Source organism: Somniosus microcephalus, chromosome 8 (genome assembly GCF_052327205.1).
Source record: "Somniosus microcephalus isolate GS21.2 chromosome 8, FLI_Smic_1.0, whole genome shotgun sequence".
Taxonomy (NCBI): Eukaryota; Metazoa; Chordata; class Chondrichthyes; order Squaliformes; family Somniosidae; genus Somniosus; species Somniosus microcephalus.
In genome coordinates, this window is record NC_140994.1 from 132,809,096 (window position 1) to 132,831,471 (window position 22,376).

At 47.7% G+C, this 22,376-nt stretch overlaps 1 protein-coding gene across 1 annotated transcript in view; it reads left to right on the forward strand.

Moving 5' to 3' along the window:
• LOC147113801 (uncharacterized) overlaps nucleotides 1-21,556 on the forward strand; it is an 80,946-nt gene extending 59,390 nt beyond the window's left edge. Inside the window, exons 13-16 of the mRNA XM_085996165.1 lie at nucleotides 11,621-11,775; nucleotides 14,169-14,279; nucleotides 16,650-16,743; nucleotides 20,269-21,556. Of these exons, the coding sequence (XP_085852291.1) occupies nucleotides 11,621-11,775; nucleotides 14,169-14,279; nucleotides 16,650-16,743; nucleotides 20,269-20,376 (468 nt within the window). The 3' untranslated portion in view covers nucleotides 20,377-21,556. The remainder of the gene's footprint in view (nucleotides 1-11,620; nucleotides 11,776-14,168; nucleotides 14,280-16,649; nucleotides 16,744-20,268) is intronic.
• Nucleotides 21,557-22,376: the final 820 nt, after the last annotated feature.

A 22,376-nucleotide genomic window follows, 5' to 3' on the forward strand; every position in this document is an offset into this window, starting at 1 on the left:
GACAATGACTGTGGTGTATGTGCCTTTAAGAGCAATTATGGTGTATGTGCCTTTAAGAGCCCCAGGTGTGCGTAATGCCGGTAATTGCCACTTGGGCTATATAAGCCTGTGTATTGTGTATATCCTTTAGAACCCCCCCCCCCAGACTTGCTTAGTAAATACCTATGAACCAACTCCTGTCTTCAGTGTCTTTAACTACACACGGACACTACAGTGGCAACGAAGTGGAAACGGACTTACCTGCAATTCGGCAGCACCTCAAGGACATCGATTCCTCCAGCGTCCAGAAGACTCAAGGAAGTAAGAGAAACTGTGGTTTCACCAGCTGGCCAAGCTGGTGACAGGTACTGCGCTAATCCTTCCTGGGCGTCAGGCTGGAGCTCCAGCGGCGGGCTCTACAGCTGAGACAGGCAGCGAAATCGGAGGCAAGCAATAATGGACTGGGAGGGTGCACTCGAGAGACGGCCGGCGCGGCAAGCAGGTCAGTGTTTAGACCTCCGTCGGGAACGAGTCTCCAACAGTGAATAAACGGAAACCACAGTAAAACAGCGTTGTTATCAGTAGCAGCGGCGGGAAAGCGCGGGAAGCGCCATATCGTTGCTACAGAGAGAAAAAAAAAGCGCGGGAAGCGCCATATCTTTTCTGAAATGCCTAAATCTGGTAATATTGAGGCTTTTGATGGCGAAATAGAAGATTGGACCACATACGTGGAAAGAGTAGAGGTTTATTGCACTGCAAATGGAATAACAGATGAAAAAAAAGCTTCAGTACTTCTGAACTTAATGGGCGCGAAGACATACGGGCTGTTACGAAATTTAATCACTCCAGCCAAACCAAAGGACAAGACTTTTAAAGAAATTGTTGATACCCTGCAGGAGCATTTAAACCCAACACCGCTGCTGATAGCGGAACGATTCAAGTTCTTCAAGAGAAATCAACACAAGAATGAAAGTAACGCTGATTACCTAACCGAATTAAGAAAGCTATCAAAGTACTGCCAATTCGGAGCAGGACTATCGGATTATCTTCGAGACAAATTTGTTTGCGGTCTCTTAAGTGAAGGAACACAAAAAAGGCTGCTTTCTGAAAAAGATTTAACATTGGACAAAGCTTTCAGTATGGCTGTATCATACGAAGCAGCAGCAAAAGGAGCTGCAGAGATACAACAAGAGACACAGGACTTCGGCACCCATAAAATGACACAGGAGTTCAGAAGATGTTATCGCTGCGGCAGATCCACCCATAACCAGAGGGACTGCTGGTTCAAGGGCAAAGCATGCAGGCAATGTGGTAAGATTGGACACATTGCACGGGTATGCCAATCTGGACAAAATAAATCCACTGACAGAAAACAAAAAATCAATAAAGAAAAGTACAGGAAGGTACAAATGATGACGGACAATAGCTCCGAAGACCAGAATAGCGATAGCGACTCCGGAAACAAGAGACTAAGCTGTCTCAAATTACATAATGTACTTGCCAAAGAGGGTTACCAAACCATTTGGGTTACCCTCACAATAGCAGGGTCCCCAGTTAAAATGGAGCTAGATACAGGATCAGCTCTAACCGTAATAAATCGACGAGATTACGAGAGGCTATTTTCGCATATACCTCTAAAAGACACATCCATTATCTTAAAAACATATACGGGGCAGAAAGTCTACCCCAAAGGAAAAATAAGGGTGCCTGTGGTATACAACGGCAAAGAAATACAAAAGTTGTATTTATACATTCTACAAGATGGTGGTCCACCGTTGTTGGGACGTGAATGGATAAGGAAGATACGTTTAGACTGGCACTCCATTCAGGCACTGACGGTGACCAGTAAGGAAAGAAACAATGATGACATCATACCTGAACGATTAAAAGACATCTTGGCCAACGCCAAAGAAGTGTTTCAAGAGAAACTAGGAACCTTGAAAGGCATCACCGCCTCAATAAAAGTGGAAGATACAGCAATTCCAAAATTTTTTAAGACAAGACCGGTGCCATACGCAATACGTCCGGCAGTCGAGGCAGAGCTGAAGAATTTGGAAAAGGCAGGCGTATTATCCAAAATAGATTGGAGCGAATGGGCAACACCCATCGTTCCAGTCATGAAAAAAACATTGAAAAATAACTCTGAGGAACAGAAAAAAATTCGCATCTGTGGGGACTTTAAGGTGACTGTAAACCCGGTCCTTCACACGGTACAGTATCCTCTTCCGAGGATAGAAGATATTTTCGCCTCACTATCCGGAGAGAAACGTTTCACAAAAATTGACTTGGCACAGGCATATCTACAGATGGAGGTTGAGGAGACCTCTAAAAAGTATCTCACAATAAACACACACAAAGGCCTGTACCAGTACAATCGACTGGTTTTTGGAATAGCATCAGCTCCAGCTATCTGGCAAAGAGCTATGGAGCAAGTCCTGCAAGGGATTCCGGGGACTCAATGCTACCTAGACGACATCCTTATAACAGGAGAAAACGACAACGAGCACCTTGCCAATTTGGAGCAGGTGCTCACTAGGCTGAAAGAACGGGGCCTATGAGCAAATCGCCCCAAGTGCGAATTTTTCCAAAATCAGATATCATATTGTGGCCACATAATTAATAAGGAAGGGTTGCATAAGTCACCTGAAAAAATTGAAGCAGTTATAAAAGCCCCAGCACCTGAAAATGTTTCACAATTAAGGTCATTCCTGGGATTAATAAATTACTATCATAAATTTTTACCGAACTTATCAACTATTCTACACCCTCTTAATGATCTTCTACAGACAGGAGTGATTTGGAAATGGAACGAAGACTGTAAACGTGCCTTCCATAAATGTAAAGACTTAATCACATCTGAGAAAATTTTGGCTCATTACAACCCATCACTACCAATCAGACTGGCGTGCGATGCATCCCCTTACGGCATAGGAGCGGTACTGTCCCATAGATTCCCTGATGGCTCGGAACGGCCGATAGCTTTTGCGTCACGCTCATTGAACTCAGCTGAGCGTAACTATGCCCAGATAGACAGGGAAGCACTCAGCCTGGTATGGGGAGTGAAGAAATTCAACCATTACCTACACGGACAAAAATGTACCTTGCTGACTGACCATCAACCCCTCATCTCCATATTCAACCCTAAAAAAGGTGTCCCCATTATGACGGCACAAAGACTACAGAGGTGGTCCCTTTTTCTAGGGGCACACCAATACAACATTGAATACAAAGGGTCAAAACAGCATGGGAATGCTGACGATTTATCACGCCTACCGTTGCCAACGATAGAAGAGGCACCTACAGTAGACCCAGTAGAGATATTCCACTCTACCATAGTGGAATGTCTACCGGTGACAAATTCTGCCATTGAAAGGGAGACAAGAAATGACCCTACTCTCTCACGGGTCTACGATTTAACAGTGAAGGGATGGCCAGCACATGGCGAACCACTGTTGCCAGCATTCTCGCAAAGAAGAGAACAGCTGTCAGTGTGCCGAGGAACCTTGATGTGTGGATCCAGAGTGGTGATTCCACCCAAACTCCAGGATAAAGTGCTAAAGGAGCTTCACGAGGGGCATCTGGGTGGAGTGAAAATGAAGAACCTAGCTAGGGCGTTTGTATGGTGGCCAGGTATCGATGGAGACATCGAAGACATGACCAAGTGCTGCCTAGGATGCCAGAAGGTCCAAAATGCTCCGCCACAGGCCCCTCTACATCCATGGGAGTGGCCCTCATCTCCCTGGCAAAGGGTGCACATCGACTTTGCTGGTCCATTTATGGACTCAATGTTCTTAATCGCAGTTGATGCACACTCCAAGTGGCCGGAGGTAATAAAGATGTCCTCCACCACCACGGAAAAAACCATCACAGTATTAAGGACCATATTTGCCAGGAATGGGCTGCCGAAGCAGATATGTTCTGATAATGGACCGCAATTTGTGTCCGAAGAATTCAGAAAGTTCTTAAAGAACAATGGGGTAAAGCACTACACGTCCGCCCCATACCATCCCGCCACCAATGGATTGGCTGAATGGTTTGTCCAGACCTTCAAGAAGGCCATCAAGGCCATGGGTAATGAAGACATAAAACTTCAGCACAAGGTGGATAACTTCTTATTTGCATATAGGAATGCAACGCATATGGTTACTAACCAAACTCCCGCCATGATGTTCTACAATAGAAACCGAAGGTGCCGGCTGGATTTGGTCAAGCCCAACATCCGAAGGGACGTGGAGAACCGGCAGTTTCAGGGCATGAATGAAAGGCCAACTAGGGCCTTCCAGATAGGCCAACCGGTTTTGGCCCGGGACTACCGTACCGAGAAATGGCAGCCTGGAACTATCTGCACACAATTAGGACCACTGATGTATACCGTGGACATCGGAGACAGCATAATAAGGCGCCATGCTGACCAAATCATCAAGTCATCCGAAAAGGGACAACCTACACCACCACTCTATACATCTAACGATGAAGTAGAGATACCCATATCTACCTCCGATCCGGTGATACTGGAGCCCGATGAACCTGACACTGGCCTTCAAGCCGAATCAGCCTTGCCAGAAGAACCTACTACACCACCAGAAACTACTACACCCCCGAGGCGTTATCCGGACCGAGTCAGGAAGCCTCCTGAGAGACTAACTTATAATTAATTAATACAGCAATGTATATTATTTTGCATATAACATGTAATTAATAATTACTTAAAATATGATGTACTAGTTAGCTAGAAGGGGAGGAATTGTGGTGTATGTGCCTTTAAGAGCAATTATGGTGTATGTGCCTTTAAGAGCCCCAGGTGTGCGTAATGCCGGTAATTGCCACTTGGGCTATATAAGCCTGTGTATTGTGTATATCCTTTATAAACCCCCCCCCCAGACTTGCTTAGTAAATACCTATGAACCAACTCCTGTCTTCAGTGTCTTTATCTACACACGGACACTACAATGACCAAGAACCAGCTGATTCCTAGCAATTTGACCACCATACTGACAATTGCAAGTAATCCTAAGCCCTCAATGTGCAAGTCCCATTCGCGAAATGACACATGCCACAACTACAGCAGTAGCCATCAGATGTTTTATTTACATTATTCATCTGATGGCTTTTCCACATAAAACATCAAATTTCACCCAAGTGACCACCCTTGTGACTATTTGTGCAGTATCTTTCTCTTACGCGTGCTCCTACGTGGTGCTTCCCCTGTGGCTTCAGCAGATGTGGAGGCCCCTTGCTCACTTTCCTGCTGCTCCTGTCTCGACACCTTTGGCGGGCGTCCTCTGGGGTGGCAAACCTGTGAGGGCTCGTCAACAGTCTGCTGCTCCTGCGGCTATGCAGGGGTTGAGACCTCTATCTCCGTTGGGTGTGGACTCTGGTGGGGCTCTGACCGAGGGCTCTGCAGTGGCATGGAAGTGTGAGCGCTTGGAGAGGAGCCCCCACTTCCTTGATGTCTGCCACCAACTTCCCTCTCATGGGTCAGGTCCCCTTCAGCGCTTGCAAGTGGTTTGAGAGCACCTTGCTGCACATCAGGGGGGCCATGGGGACCCGTATCTGCACTGGCAGTCCTACTCAGAAGGACTTCCATGAAGATCTGATTTCTCTGTTCAATAGATGACCATCGCTCCTCCAGAGATGTCATTCTATTCTGAACACTCACCATGTTTTCTGCATTCTGGTGACGTATCACCTCCATGGAGGTTGCCATCCTTTCCATGGTGATGCGTTCATGCGCCAATGACTCCACAAAAGCTCTGCTCATGTTCGCAATGGACTCTTCCATTCGCTCCACACTCGCAGTGACCCTGGAGACAAAACCTGCCAGAGACTCCTGCATCTGTTCCTGGAGTTCCAGCACCGCTGATCTTATGGATGGACCCAGAGCCAGAGGGTCGACATGCAGCTGAGTCGAGCTGGCAGAGTCCTGCGCCCTCCGACTAGGACTCTCCACTGCTGTCCCTGTCTCCACAACCTGCTGATGCTCACTTGTGAGCTGTGATACACCAGGTGACAACACTACTCTATGTCCTGAAGGTCCCACCAAGGTGTGAGTGTCTGCGCTGGTGCTGGGTGCACTTAATTCTGCTGACGCTGCACCCTCAGAGGTTGCAGCTTCCTCTGAGGAGTCTTGATGTTCAGGTTCTTCCTCCTGGCTAGTGGGGATGGGTGCTTGCGATGGTCCTGTGGGGGAGTAAAGGGAAGAGTCAGAGATGTGATGCCAAGGTTACATGCACATTGCATATTGCAGATGATCATTAGTCCATCTGTTAGGGCTTCAGAATCATTATCAGTGACTCATGCAATGTCAATGAGAGAGATGGAAAACTATTCTGTCACCAACTTGCTGTGATGCACCCCTCTGTCCGTCCCCCATTTGCGCATCGTCTTCCACTCCTACGATCTCCAGGACCGCCTCCTCCCAGGGGGTGATGTGGGCTACTGAGGGTGGCCCTCCTCCTGCCCTCGCTCTTTCTCGCTTATTGTGAGCTCTCTTTTCCTGCAATGAGGGAGACAGGTGGAGGTTGAGTGAGAATGAAGGAGTGAGTGTAGAGATTCCATAGCATAGATACTTAGAAGGAGACAAAGATGGAGTGAGGTGGCAAGACCAAGGGCCCTCCAACTGTGTGTTGTCAGTTGTTTTCATAGCATCACAGTGATAGGGAGTGTGAGGGCTGCATAGTCGAATAGTTAGGTGAATGTGACCATAGAGAGAAAGGGAATGGGCAAGGGTGCATGTATGTCAGTGTCAAGTGGGATGTGGAGGAAAAGATTGCTAAAGCTGAGTGCTGGTGAGGAAAGGCAATGGGGATCAGATTGAGGGTGATGGGAAATTCATACTCACTTTTCCAGTGCGCAGAAGGTCATGAAATCTCTTCCTGCACTGTATCCAGGTTCTGCGGGTTACTTGCTGGGGAGGCTTCTTCCTCCCTGATAAAGGGAAGAGCACCTCCTTATGAGCTCTTGCTCCCTCCACTAAAGCCTGCAGGGCAACGTCATCAAATCTTGGAGCAGACCTAGGACTTTCACTGGCCATTCTGCCTCCAGGTCCCTGTAGCAGCAAAGGCCAAAGGGTTAGCAGTGTGCAGAAGAAGCAAGGCTTGTTGCAGACCTTAAATGCAGCAGCAATGATGACGTCATCGGAGGCGACTTTCAGACTGGAAAAATTCATTTGCCATGGGTTCCCACACGCTGGAACTCAATTGGCCAATTACGTTAAATTCGCATCAATCTCCCACATGAATTTAGATTCGTGTGGATAACACGAAATGCGGATCACACGACCCCAACCCGTCCCTGAATTAAAATCCAGCCCAATGACTCTCCTATTGTCCCTGATTGACGTGGGTAACAGCTTCCATGCCTGGTTTTAATGCATAGACTTCAAGGGGCTGATTTTCCTGGAGCCGTCAGGCGGACTTTCAGGTGTGGGGGGGGGGGAAATCGCAAATATAGGGGGTCGCGACCCCCCCCCCCCACCGCCTGATTCCCCGCCCCGTCCAATTTTCACCCAGGCGTTTCTGTCCGACCCGAATCAGTCCCGCCCGCAGCAGGCGGGAGTGGTCTTCAGGCACCTTAATCACCAATAATTGGCATTTATAATGCCATTTTAAGGGGCCCTTGCTATTTTCAGCCTTTCCCCACGTTAAACACGCCTGGTGGGAACCCCGCTGATGAAACCTGGCGTGAACAATATCGGATTGCTGACTATCAGCTGCAGGTCAATCAGGAAAGAAGAGATTTAATCAGACATCATTTGCAGGTTGCAGGACCTTGTTGTTTCAGGCTTGGGGCAACTTGTTCCAGGCTTAGGCACAGCTGTGGAAGGTTGGAGCCTCTCACACTTCTCCAGTGTGAGATCCTGGGAAGCCCCTCTCGCCACCCTCACTCAGCGCTTCCTCAACTGAGGCACCTACCAGAAGCATGGGAGGCCTTTTTTTCCTTCCCCTCTTGGCATTAGAGGACCTCCAGCCCCATTCGTGAAATGACACACGCCACAACTGCAGAAGTTGCCATCAGAAATTTTATTTACAATAACCAGCTGATGGCATTTTTCAAATAAACACAACATTTCACCCAAGTGACTACCCTTGTGAATATTAGTGCTTTATTTTCCTACGTGCTCCTACGTAGTGGTTCCCCTGTGGTTTCAGCAGATGTGGAGGCCCCTTACTCACTTTCCTGCTGCTCCTGTCTCGACACCTTTGGCGGGCATCCTCTGGGATGGCAAGCCTGTGAGGGCTCGCAAGCAGTCTGCTGCTCCTGCGGCTGTGCAGGGGTTGAGACCTCTATCTCCGTTGGGTGTGGAGTCCAGCGGGGCTCTGACCGAGGGCTCTGCAGTGGCATGGGAGTGTGAACGCTTGGAGAGGAGCCCCCACTTCCTTGAGGTCTGCCACCAACCTCCCTTTCATGGGTCAGGTCCCCCTCAGTGCCTGCAAGTGGCTTGAGAGCAGCTTGCTGCACATCAGGGGGGCCATGGGGACCCGTTTCTACAATGGCAGTCCTACTCAGAGGGCCTGCCATGAAGGTCTGGTTTCTCTGTTCAATAGCTGACCATTGCTCCTCCAGAGATGTCAGTCTATTCTGAACACTCACCATGTTTTCAACACTCTAGCGACTTACCTCCTCCATGGCCGTAGCCATCCTCTCCTCTACTGTAGCCATCCTTTCCACGGAGGTTGCCATCCTTTCCGTGGTGATGCGTTCATGCACAAAGGCTCTGCTCATGGTCGCTATGGCCTCCTCCATTCGCTCCACACTCGCAGCGACCCTGGAGACAAAACCTGCCAGAGACTCCTGCATCTGTCATGGAGATCCATCACCTCTTCTCTTGCAGATGGACCCAGAGGCAGAGGGTCAACATGCAGCTGAGCCGAGCTGGCAGATTCCTGCGCCCTCCGACGAGGACTCTCCACTGCTGTCCCTGTCTCCACCATCTGCTGATGCTCACTTGATACACCAGGTGACAACACTACTCTATCTCGCGAAGGTCCCACCGAGGTGTGAGTGTCTGCGCTGGTGCTGGGTGCGCTGAATTCTGCTGACGCTGCGCCCTCAGAGGTTGGAGCTTCCTCTGCGGAGTCTGGCTGCTCAGCCTCTTCCTCCTCCGCAGTGGGGACGGGGGCTCTGGATGGTCCTGTGGGGGAGTAAAGGAAAGAGTTAGGGATGTGATGCCAAGGTTACATGCACATTGGATTTTGCAGATGTTCATAAGTCCAAATGATGTAGCTGCAGAATCCTAACAGCGACTCATGCTATGTCAATAAGAGAGATGGAAAACTATTCTGTCACCAGCTTGCGGGACTGCCCCGTCTCTCCTTCCCCAGCTTCCGCAGCCACATCAGCCCCAACAATTTCCAGCACTCCTTCCTCCCAGGGGGTCAGGTGGGCTATTGACGGTGGGCCTCCTCCAGTCCTGGCTCGCTCTCTGTTGTTGTGAGCTCTCTTTTCCTGCAATGAGGGAGACAAGTGGAGTTTGAGTGAGAATGAAGGAGTGAGTGTAGAGATTGCATAGCTTAGATACTTAGAGGGAGACAAAGATGGTGTGAGGCTGCAAGACCAAGGGCCCTCCCTGTGTGTTGTCAGTTGTGTTCAAAGCATCAGAGTTAGAGGGAGTGTGAGGGCTGCATGGTGGAATAGTTATGTGAATGCGAGCATAGAGAGAGAGGGAATGGGTAAGGGTGCATAGATGTGACTGTGAAGTGGGATGTGGAGGAAGAGAGTGCTAAAGCTGAGTGCTGGTGAGGAAAGGCAATGGGGATCAGATTGAGGGTGATGGAAACTTCATACTTTTCCTGTATGGTGAACGTCATGGAATCGTTTCCGACACTGTATCTAGGTTCTTCTGGTGACTCCCAGCGAGTTGCCATCTACTGTCACCTGCATCCATGCAGCCTTGATCTCAGTGGGAGGCCTCTTCCTCCCTGACCTAGGGAAGAGGATCTCCCTGTGGGCCCTGACCCCATCCAATAATGCCTGCAGTGAAGCCTCGTCGAATTTGGAGGCAGCTCGGGGTCTGGCACTGGCCACAGCTGCTGCAGGCTCCTCTGCCATCCTGTATGGTTCATTTGGAAGCCTGCAGAGGAAGCAATGCTTGCTGTGGACCTTAAAAGCACCACGAATTATGACATCATACTCTGCGACTTTCTGACTGGAAATAGTCAATTAGCAAGGGTTCCCACATGCTGGAAATGAATTGGCCAATTGAGGGAAAATTGCATCAATCTGGCAGACCCATTTACATTCGTGTGGAAACCCCGACATTCGGGGAACCCGACAATTCCCCACACCTGCAGGAAAATCGGCCCCCAAATGTCTGCAGCCTGTAACCTTTCTTTTTAAACAAGTGTGAAATCACTTTGTTTTAAAAAACCGCACCAGTAAAACTCAGTGTAGAGGGAGCTTTACTCTGTATCTAACCCATGCTGTACCTGCCCTGAGATTGCCTGATGGGTTAGTGCAGAGGGAGCTTTACTCTGTAACTAACCTGTGCTGTATCTGCCTTCGGAGCATTTGATGGGACTGTGTTGAAGGAAATTTACTATGTATCGAACCTGTGCTGTACCTGCTCTGGGAGTGTCCGATGGCACAGTGTAGAGGGAGCTTTACTCTGTATCGAACCAGTGCTGTACCTGCCTTCGGAGTGTTTGATGGGACAGTGTAGAGGGAGCTTTACTCTGTATCGAACCCGTGCTGTACCTGCCCTGGGAGTGTTTGATGGGACAGTGTAGAGGGAGCTTTACTCTGTATCGAACCCGTGCTGTACCTGTCCTGGGAGTGTTTGATGGGACAATGTAGGTGGAGCTTTACTCTGTATCTAACCTGTGCTGTAACTACCCTGGGAGAGTTTGATGGCACAGTGTAGAGGGAGCTTCACTCTGTATCGAACCCGTGCTGTACCTGCCCTGGGAGAGTTTGGTGGCACAGTGTAGAGGGAGCTTTACTCTGTATCTAACCCGTGCTGTAACTACCCTGGGAGTGTTTGATGGGACAGTGTAGAGGGAGCTTTACTCTGTATCTAACCCATGCTGTAGCTACCCTGGGAGAATTTGATGGCACAGTGTAGAGGGAGCTTTACTCTGTATTGAACCCGTGCCGTACCTGCCCTGGGAGAGTTTGATGGCACAGTGTAGAGGGAGCTTTACTCTGTATCTAACCCGTGCTGTAACTACCCTGGGAGTGTTTGACGGGACAATGTAGAGGGAGCTTTACTCTGTATTGAACCCGTGCTGTACCTGCCTTGGGAGTGTTTGATGGGACTGTGTAGAGGGAGCATTACTCTGTATCTAACCTGTGTTGTAACTACCCTGGGAGAGTTTGATGGGACACTGTAGAGGGAGCTTTACTCTGTACCCTGGGATCTCTTGCCACTGAATCCTGTATGAAAACAAAACTGTATGTTTGCCTTGATGCAGATGTGACTGTTTACTAATGTTCCCTCGAAAGCTGCGCAGCCGCGCGGATACGCAGTGTCTGTGAGGCCACGCGCAGGCCGCTCGTCGGCTTTTGTATTGTAATAACCGCCAACGTGCTAAATGTGAATGGGCCATGCAGCAATTTAAAGGGACTGTGCACAAAAAAACAATTAGAGGGAACATTGCTGTTTACTGCCTCTGTTTTTTTCCTGTTGTTTGATGTTTGCCAGATCTCTGGGGGGTGGGACAGGAGACTGTGTGTGTGGGATCTGCAAGCGGGTGTGTTGTACGACACATTCCCCAACACTGCACCCAGTGAGAGCAGCGATGTGCAAGAGCTGGCCTGTGATGGCGCCATTTTAGATCTTGCCTACAGCCCAAAGCGGTGAGTAGTGGTCAGTGCAAAACATCTTCATTACTCTGGTTAAATCCGTAGCTAGTTTTCTAAACACCTGTCTCCATGAAATCCCTCTGCGCACTATAAACTGATTTGGCTATCTGCTCGAGTACACAGAAATGTGACACAAATACATTAACCAATATATTCAAAGGAATTTAATTGCCCAAGGGTCCACATTTCCAACAGGCAACAAAGCTTATCAAGCAATGTGTGGCTGCCTCTCGTCTGGCTTTCCCCTCCTTTCTAGAGCTCTCTCTGTCCTTATTTCAGCTCCTCAGCCCATTCACCACTCATTCAGCCCCCTTCCCCGCTCCCTGTGCTCATTCAGCCCCCTCCCCCTCCCCCACCCCCTCTCCCACTCCCTGTGCTCATTCAGTCCCCTCCCCCACTCCCTGAGCTCATTCAGTCCCCTCCCCCACTCCCTGTGCATATTCGGCCCCCGCCCCTTCCCCCTGTACTCATTCGGCCCCCTCCCCTCCCCCTCCCCCTCCCCCTGTACTCATTCAGCTCCATCACCCTTCCCCACTCCCAAAGGGAAACAAAAGGGGTCAATGACAGAGATGAAAAAGGGGACAGAATCAATGACTGGGAATCAAAGCAAATTAGATTTATGCAAGAAAAGGAAAACAAGAAGAAATGGAGACATCCCAGAGGCCAAAAATCAATTTGAAACAAGAGCCATGAAAAGCTGTCCATTGTTTCACGGCTGCTCGAATCCCACAACATGCACAGCAATAAATGATCATCTGGTTGCTATGGACTAAAGGTTGTGTTATTAGCAAACAAATGATTACCAGGTAATGCGGTTCGCATGACGATAAACAAAAGGCCCCACAGAAGATTTAGTACAAGCAGTTCATACAGAACAGCATTGGTTGCAAAATATACTCTTGAGCAGTTTTTCTATTCTTTTCCCCCTGTGTCAGTATCCTAGGTCAGTCACTGCATTGGCAGATGCCTTTACAATGTCCCAACAATGAGCCTTAAACCTAGAATTGCCAACTCTGGTTTCATCATATGACCTCCCTCTTCCAGTCGCCCCACCCCCACGCTCCCTCCATTGGTCACGCTACACGTTCATTCTCGTAGAGCCCGCCTTCCCACACCAATTGGAAAGTGACTCTTCATTAGCCGATTGGATGGATCTGGCAGCCTTTTTTTCCACCTCCTTTATTTTCATAACTAATAAACAAAAGAGTTGAAAGAAAATTCAAAAGATAAATTTTAATGCCTCCATGTTTTTTCTCAGGGGTTTCTTGCAGCTGTGTCCAGGAGATTAACTTTAATTCCTGGAGACTCCAGGTTAATCCTCTCGAACCTCACCATCACCTCTCTCGACCCCTACACTGCCTCTGATTTGTCACTCTGCTTGTCTGACATCCAGAACTGGATGAGCAGAAATTTCCTCTAATTAAATATTGGAAGGCCGAAGCCATTGTCTTCGGTCCCTGCCAGAAACTCCATTCCCTAGCCACCGACTCCATCCCTCTCCCTGGCCATTGTCTGAGGCTGAACCACACTGTTCACAACATCGCTGTCCTATTTGACCCTGAGCTGATCTTCTAACCCCGTATCCTCTTCATCACTAAGACTGCTACCTCCGTAATCTCGCCCGTCTCCATCCCTGCCTCAGTCCATCTGCTGCTGAAACCCTCAATCATGCCTTTGTTACCTCTAGACTCACCTATTTCAATGCTGTCCTGGCTGGCTTCCCACCATCCATCCTCCGTAAACTGAAGCTCATTCTAAACTCTGCTGCCCGTATCCTAACTCACACTAAATCCCATTCACCCATCACCCCTGTGCTCGCTGACCTACATTGGCTCCCAGTCCACCAGCATCTCGAATTTAAAACTCTCATCCTTGTGTACAAACCCCTACATGGCCTCACCCCTCCCTATCTCTGTGACCTCCTCTGGCTCTAAAATCTCAGAGATCTCTACACTCTTCCAATTCTGGTCTTTTGCCCATCCCTTACTCTTCTTCAAATAATGCCATGGGATCTTTTACATCCACCTGTGATGGCTTTAGTTTACTGACTCATCCACAAGATGGCACCTCCAACAGTGCAGCACTCCCTCGGTACTGCACTGGAGTGCTAGACCAGATTATGTGCTCAAGGCTCCAGAGTGAAGCTCGAACCCACAATCTTCTGACTCAGAGGCAAGAGCGCTACCACTGAGTCAAGGCTGGCACTTGAGTGTGAGCAGATATGGGCAATACATGGAACACCTCTTCTTCAACCTACTGTGGGCTACCTGTGAAATGATGGTCTTCAAAACTGGCACAGCACTGTAACCGCCCTGTGTGAACAGTTACAGGACACTGATCGTGTGAATGTTTCTCATCAGTTACGTGACTGTTTATTTATAAAAGAGTGAAGATGGAACACAATGTGAGCAGATCCTGGTCACGTACGGAGCAGTTAATTGCCTCTGCATCGATCAAGTCAATGGCTGCATTATAGCTGGGATTCAGGAAATCATGAGGTAAGACTTGATGGATTAGCACTGTTATTAAGAACTATACCAGGACATGTTATAGTAACATTTCAATTTGACTGTTTCATTGGTTAGTACGTTATACTCACTGCCTGTTTCAGAGGCGTGTGGTTAGAAATGAATAGTCAAGATCCACCAAATGGGTTAGTCAGTACATTCACAGCCCCATCCAGGGAGTCCGGTTCAACACCTGGTCTGGGCTGGCAATGGGGATCATACCCTGGAAGCCCCTGGAACGAGTGCACATCAGTGAAGGTGGAATGGGGCACCGCTGTGATGTGTTCGATCACTATGATTATCTAGACTCGCACATGGAGAATGACCAGTTGGGCAAGGTACCAGGGAGTCATCAGCTTCAGTGCAAGCATACCCTAGGATGAATCAGCACCTTATGGAAATTGCAGGGGGCATAAAAAGGCAGTTCCTGAATATTTAATTGGGATTAGGAATGGATGGCTACATTTTCCTCAGTTCATTTGAGCAAAAATGTAGATTTGATTATAAAATGTAACTGTTATGCCAAATTTTTGCTAAAATTAAGTGACAGAAGGAAATGTGTCAGGAGACTTTCCAGATTGTGCACGCTTGTGGCACTTTTCTGGAAATTGCTCACTCCCCTCTCCCAGCCTGCGACTTTCTGCCCTTTAACTGTAAATGCGTTGGAAGCAGTTCAGAGAAGGTTTACTAGACTAATACCTGGAATGGGCGGGTTGTCTTATGAGGAAAGGTTGGACAGGCTAGGCTTGTATCCGCTGGAGTTTAGAAGAGTAAGAGGTGACTTGATTGAAACATATAAGATCCTGAGGGGTCTGGACAGGGTGGATGTGGAGAGGATGTTTCCTCTTGTGGGAGAATCTAGAACTAGGGGTGACTGTTTAAAAATAAGGGGTCGCCCATTTAAGACAGAGATGAGGAGAATTTTTTTTTCACAGAGGGTCGTGAGTCTTTGGAACTCTCTTCCTCCAGAGGGTGGTGGAAGCAGAGTCTTTGAATATTTTTAAGGCAGAGGTAGATAGATTCTTGATAAGCAAGGGGTTGAAAGGTTATCGGGGGTAGGCGGGAATGTAGCAGGCCAGGTAGATAAGGTGGTTAAGAAGGCATACGGAATGCTTGCCTTTATTAGCCATGGCATAGAATACAAGAGCAGGGGGGTTATGCTTCAACTGTATAAAACACTCGTTAGGCCTCAGCTAGAGTACTGCGTGCAGTTCTGGTCACCACATTACAGGAAAGGTGTGATTGCACTAGAGAGGGTACAGAGGAGATTTACAAGGATGTTGCCGGGAGTAGAGAATCTTAGCTATGAGGAAAGACTGGATAGGCTGGGTCTGTTTTCCTTGGAACAGAGGAGGCTGAGGGGAGACCTTATTGAGGTGTATAAAATTATGAGGGGCCTAGATTAAAGTGGATAGAAAGGACCTATTTCCCTTAGCAGAGGGGTCAAAAACCAGGGGGCACAGATTTAAAGTAATTGGTGGAAAGATTAGAGGGGATTTGAGGGGAAATTTCTTCACCCAGAGGGTTGTGGGGTCTGGAACTCACTGTCTGAAAGGGTGGTAGAGGCAGGAACCCTAACCACATTTAAAAAGTACTTGGATGTGCACTTGGGATGCTCGAACCTGCAGGGCTACGGACCAAGAGCTGGGAAGTGGGATTAGGCTGGACAGCTCTTTGTTGGCCGGCGTGGACACGATGGGCCGAAATGGCCTCCTTCCGTGCTGTAACTTTCTATGATTCAATGAATGTGGAGTAATCAGATCAGCCATGATCTTATTGAATGGCGGAGCAGGCTCGAGGGGCCGAGTGGCCTACTCCTGCTCCTAACTCGTATGTAACATTTGTAAGCTTTTTCCTGATTTGGGCTGAACTGTTTTTGCTTGAATTTATATGATAAGCTTACTACGAAGTTAGCTTCAGTTCACAAATGGTTAATTCCCAGAGGCACACAAGCTATCTGTCATGCTATCAAAGTGTCTTATTCACCCATCATCCTTGTGCTTGCTGACCTACATTGGCTCCCGGTCCAGCGACACCTCAATTTTAAATTCCTCATCCTTGTTTACAAATCCCTCCATGGCCTCGCCACTCCCTATCTCTGTAACATCCTCCAGCCCTACAACCCTTCGAGATCTCTGCGCTCCTCCAATTCTGGCTTCTTGCACCTCCCCGATTTTCATCGCTGCACCATTGGCCGTCGTGCCTTCAGCTGGGGGCCATATGTGGTCCTAAAGGCACAGGTCGAAGAGCTCTTCTTCTAGATTATTGAGTTTGAACCAAGCTTTCTGAAGGACGTCCTTTTGATCTTTTTACAATTCCTTTTCAGCTCTGTTTAATTATCGCTAATAAATATTTCCTCAGAGTTTATGACCCCGAATCTTTCGTACAAGTGCAGAGAAACATTGGACACACTGATTCAATCCGTTCCATCATCCACATTCCTGAGAGAACCCAGGTAACCCGGCCCTTTCAGGACCAATACTTACCCCTTCTATGACTCTTTTTTGTGCATTTTTTGCTCAGCAACGATGGGTGTCAGTGTTGGGAATAGAACACTTTTCTATTTCTGGCATCCATTATCCCAGGGCAATTACAGCACAGGTTAGTTACAGTGTGAAGCTCCCTCTAAACTGTCCAATCAAACTCTCCCAGGTCTGGTACAGCACGGGTTAGTTACAAAGTAAAGCTCCCTCTAAACTGTCCAATCAAACTCTCCCAGGTCCAGTACAGCATGGGTTAGTTACAAAGTAAAGCTCCCTCTAAACTGTCCAATCAAACTCTCCCAGGTCCAGTACAGCATGGGTTAGTTACAAAGTAAAGCTCCCTCTAAACTGTCCAATCAAACTCTCCCAGGTCCAGTACAGCATGGGTTAGTTACAAAGTAAAGCTCCCTCTAAACTGTCCAATCAAACTCTCCCAGGTCTGGTACAGCACGGGTTAGTTACAAAGTAAAGCTCCCTCTAAACTGTCCAATCAAACGCTCCCAGGTCTGGTACAGCATGGGTTAGTTACAAAGTAAAGCTCCCTCTAAACTGTCCAATCAAACTCTCCCAGGTCTGGTACAGCACAGGTTAGATACAGTGTGAAGGTCCCTCTAAACTGTCCAATCAAACTCTCCCAGGTCCAGTACAGCATGGGTTAGTTACAAAGTAAAGCTCCCTCTAAACTGTCCAATCAAACTCTCCCAGGTCTGGTACAGCACGGGTTAGTTACAAAGTAAAGCTCCCTCTAAACTGTCCAATCAAACTCTCCCAGGTCTGGTACAGCATGGGTTAGTTACAAAGTAAAGCTCCCTCTAAACTGTCCAATCAAACGCTCCCAGGTCTGGTACAGCATGGGTTAGTTACAAAGTAAAGCTCCCTCTAAACTGTCCAATCAAACGCTCCCAGGTCTGGTACAGCACAGGTTAGATACAGTGTGAAGGTCCCTCTAAACTGTCCAATCAAACTCTCCCAGGTCCAGTACAGCATGGGTTAGTTACAAAGTAAAGCTCCCTCTAAACTGTCCAATCAAACGCTCCCAGGTCTGGTACAGCACAGGTTAGATACAGTGTGAAGGTCCCTCTAAACTGTCCAATCAAACTCTCCCAGGTCCAGTACAGCATGGGTTAGTTACAAAGTAAAGCTCCCTCTAAACTGTCCAATCAAACGCTCCCAGGTCTGGTACAGCATGGGTTAGTTACAAAGTAAAGCTCCCTCTAAACTGTCCAATCAAACGCTCCCAGGTCTGGTACAGCACAGGTTAGATACAGTGTGAAGGTCCCTCTAAACTGTCCAATCAAACTCTCCCAGGTCCAGTACAGCATGGGTTAGTTACAAAGTAAAGCTCCCTCTAAACTGTCCAATCAAACACTCCCAGGTCTGGTACAGCAGGGGTTAGTTACAAAGTAAAGCTCCCTCTACACTGTACCATCAAATACTCCCGGGTAATATTAAGGGGAATTTTAACAGGCGTGTTCAAAAAAGGGGTGAGATAAACCAGGTAACTACCGGCCAGTCAACCGAACATCGGTGGTGGGAGACTTCTCAAGACAATAAACCGAGACATAATTGTCACTTGGCAGTACATGGGTTAATAAACGACAGTCAACACAGATTTGTTGAAGGCAAATCATATCTGCCTAACTTAAGATTGAGTTCTTCAATGAAATAACGATGAAGGTAGTGCAGTTGATGTTGTGTATATAGACTTTCAGAAGGCGTTTGATAAAGTACCACTTAAAAAACATGTTAGTAAAATTGAAGCCCATTTGATTAAAGAGGCAATGGCAGCATGGATATGAAATTGGATGAGAGACAGAAAGGAGAGTAGTAGTGAATGGTTGTTTTTCAGACTGAGGGAAGTATACACTGATATCCCCCAGGGGTCAGTATTAGGACCACTGCTCTTTTTTGATATATATTAATGATCTGGACTTGGGTATAGCAGCATCATTTCAAAGTTTTGAAGAAGACACTAAACAGTGCAGAGGATAGTAGCAGACTTCAGGAGGACATAGTCAGACTGGTGAAATGGGTAAATGAAATTTAATGAAGAGAAGTGCGAAATTATACATTTTGGATGGAAAAATGAGGAGAGCCAGTATAGAAAGAAAGAAAGACTTGCACCTTTCACAACCACCGAACATCTCAAAGCGCTTTACAGCCAATGAAAGTACTTTTGGAGTGTAGTCACTGTTGTAATGTGGGAAACGTGGCAGCCAAATTGCGTACAGCAAACTCCCACAAACAGCAATGTGAAAATGACCAGATAATTTGTTTTTTTGTTATGTTGATTGAGGGATAAATATTGGCAGGACACCGGGGATAACTCCCCTTCGAAGTCTCCAAGAAACTCCCTCTTCTTCAAAATAGTGTCATGGGATCTTTTACATCCACCTGAGAGAGCAGACGGGGTCTCGGTTTAACGTCTCATCCGAAAGACGGCACCTCCGACAGTGCAGCACTCCCTCAGCACTGTATTGGAGTGTTAGCCTAACTTTATGTGCTCAAGTCCCTGGAGTGGGACTTGAACCCACAACCTTCTGACTCAGAGGCAAGTGTGTTACCAACTGAGCCACAGCTGTCACTAAATGGCATAATTTTAAAGGGGGTGCAAGAACAGAGAGACCTGGGGGCTCATATATACAAATCTTTGAAGGAGGCAGGATAAGTTGAGAAGGCTGTTAAAAAAAGCATACAGGATCCTTAACTTTATAAATAGAGGCATAGAGTACAAAAGCCAGGAAGTTATGCTGAACCTTTATAAAACACTGGTTAGACCTCTGCTAATTCTGGCCATCACTTTAGGAAGGATGCCAAGGCCTTGGAGAGGGTGCAGAGGAGATTTACTAGAATGGCACCAGGGATGAGGGGTTTCAGTTATGTGGTGAAACTAGGGAAGTTGTGATTGTTCTCCTAGGAGCAAAGAAGGTTAAGGGGAAATTTAACAGAGGTGTTCAAAATTATGAGTGGTTTTGATAAAGTAGATAGGGAGAAACTATTTCCAGTGGCAGGAGGGTCAGTAACCATAGGACACAGATTTAAGATAATTGACAAAAAAGCCAGGAGAAAGATGAGAATTGTTTTTACTCAGCGAGTTGTTATGATTTGGAATGCACTGTTTGAAAGGGTGGTGGAAGTAGATTCAATAGTAACTTTCAAAAGGGAATAGGATATATAGTTGAAAAGGAAAAAATTGCAGGGCTATGAGGAAATAGCAGGGGAGTGGGACTAATTTTGATAACTCTTTTAGAGAGTTGACACCCTTTAAGGCAGTGCATTCCAGATCATAAAAACACACGGTGTAAAAAAAAATCTCTTCATCTCCCCCCTGGTTCTTTTACCAATTATCATAAATCTGTGGCATCTGGTTACTGACCCATCTGCCAGTGGAAACAGTTTCTCCCTATTTAATCTAGCAAAAACCTTCGCAATTTTCAACACCTCTATTAAATCTCCCCTCCGATTAACTATTAAACACTTTTGTACTCTATCTCCAGTACATTACTGCATCCTGGGATCGTACTCTGCGTGTCTGGAATGCTTACATCAAATTTCCTCCCAGAAGTAAAGAAATGAGGGAAAATGTAAGAACTGCAACACGCTGAGAAGAAATGTCAATGGGACATCAAATACTGTGCTGATTCAACAATTTGAAATTCATTTGAACTTGTTCTCACCAAGTGAGACATGAGACTGTTTACCACCAGTTAACTATTAGCAGTTTTTTGTAATTGTAGTCACATCAATGCCATGGCTAATAGAGCAGGTCAGAGGTTGGTTATTCTGCGGTGAGTGACTCACCTCCTGACTCCCCAAAGCCTCTGAACAACCTACAAGACACAAGTCAGGAGTGTGATGGAACACTCTCTACATGCCTGGATGAGTGCAGCTGCAACAACACCCAAGAAGCTCGATGCCATCCAGGAAAAAGCAGTCCTCTTGATTGGCACCCCATCCACCACCTTAAACACTCAATCCCTCCACCACTGGCGCACCGTGACTGCAGTGTGTACTATATGCAGGATGCACTGCAGCAAGTCTCCAAGGATCCTTTGACGGTGCCTCCTAAACCCGTGACCTCTACCACCTAGAAGGACAAGGGCAGCAAGTGCATAGGAACACCATCAGCTCCAAGTTCCCCTCCAAGTCACACAGCATCCTAATTTGGACATTTATTGCCATTCCTTCATCGTCACTGGATCAAAATCCTGGAACTCCCTGCCTAACAGCACTGTGGGAGCAACTTCACCACACGGACTGCAGTTGTCAAGAAGGCAGCTCACCACCACCATCTTCTCAAGGGCAACTCGGGATGGGCAATGAATGCTGGCCTTGCCAGCGATGACTGCATCCCAAGAATGATTTTTTTTTAATTGTGACAAACCCAGGTGAAGGCCCAAGACTTTAGACTGTCACTAAGGTTGAGAAGGATTTAAAAATGATGCAAGTCAGGAGCTAATGACCAGTGGACATACTGTATGCTTTGGGGAAAGTGCTCTTAATTCCCCTTTTTGCCTGGAGTATTTCCTGTTGATGTTGTTCCATGGAAATAATTTTGCACTGGGAAAATGTTTTGCTTTTGTTTTGCACCCTGTTATTGCTCGTAATTCTGGCCAAACCGGTGATGGCAATTGTAGTGTATGTGCTTTAAGTCAGAACTACTTTTTACAGCTCCTGTATACTGTAGTACCGGCAGTAACCACACCGGTATATAAGCTGTGCGCATGCCTCTGTACTCCAGTCTAGAGATGACCCTCCTCCAATAAAGACCTGTTGTTTGTTTAAGTACAGCATCCGTGTAATTCTTTATCCACTGAACCACGGATCTAACAGTGGCGACGAGTGTTGATGCAAATCTACCTGCAACATTAAACAAAAAGAAAAAAAAAAAATAGTTGAGTCCAGGAACACGGGCGTCGACCGCGAGCAACCGCCCAGCCGTCAGGCAGAGATCCAACTTCGCTGGGGAGGCTGTGGAGAGCCGGGCTTGGTTCCCCAGCCACAACGAGCAGTAAGAGACCGACGACAGGTCCTGAGCAGACCCTTCCCGAGCAGCGGTGGCTGGAGCCGACCGACGGCAGAGAGAGAGAGCCGGGCAGCGTCGACGGGGTAAGAAAAAGGGTGAAGAGAGCAGGGCGCAGCCGGGGGTTGATCACGGAGCAGCGTCGTGGAAAAATGCTGCAAAAACCGGAGAGAGAGAGGGTAAGAAACAGCCGGGTTCTAGACTGAGCGGCGTCGACAAATATCAAGAGAAGAACGCGCAGAGCACAGCCAGGGATCACGGGCTGATCAGGGTCCGCGGGGCGAAGCAAGGGGAGATGCCATTGAGCTGCGGAGAAGCAGGGAGAGCGCAGGAGGCGCTATTGAGCCGCGGAGAAGAAGGAAGAGCGCGGGAGACGCCATTTTGCGAAGCCGCAGCGGAGAAGACGGGCGAGCGCGGGAAGGAAGGAAAGCGCGGGAGACGCCATTTTGTGCCAGCGGAGAAGAAGGGGAAGCGCGGGAGGCGCCATTGGTGATAGTTAACGCACAACCAAGGATGCCGAAGAGTGGCAGTATCTCTACGTTCGACAATGAAGTCGAAGATTGGGCGACATATATGGAACGT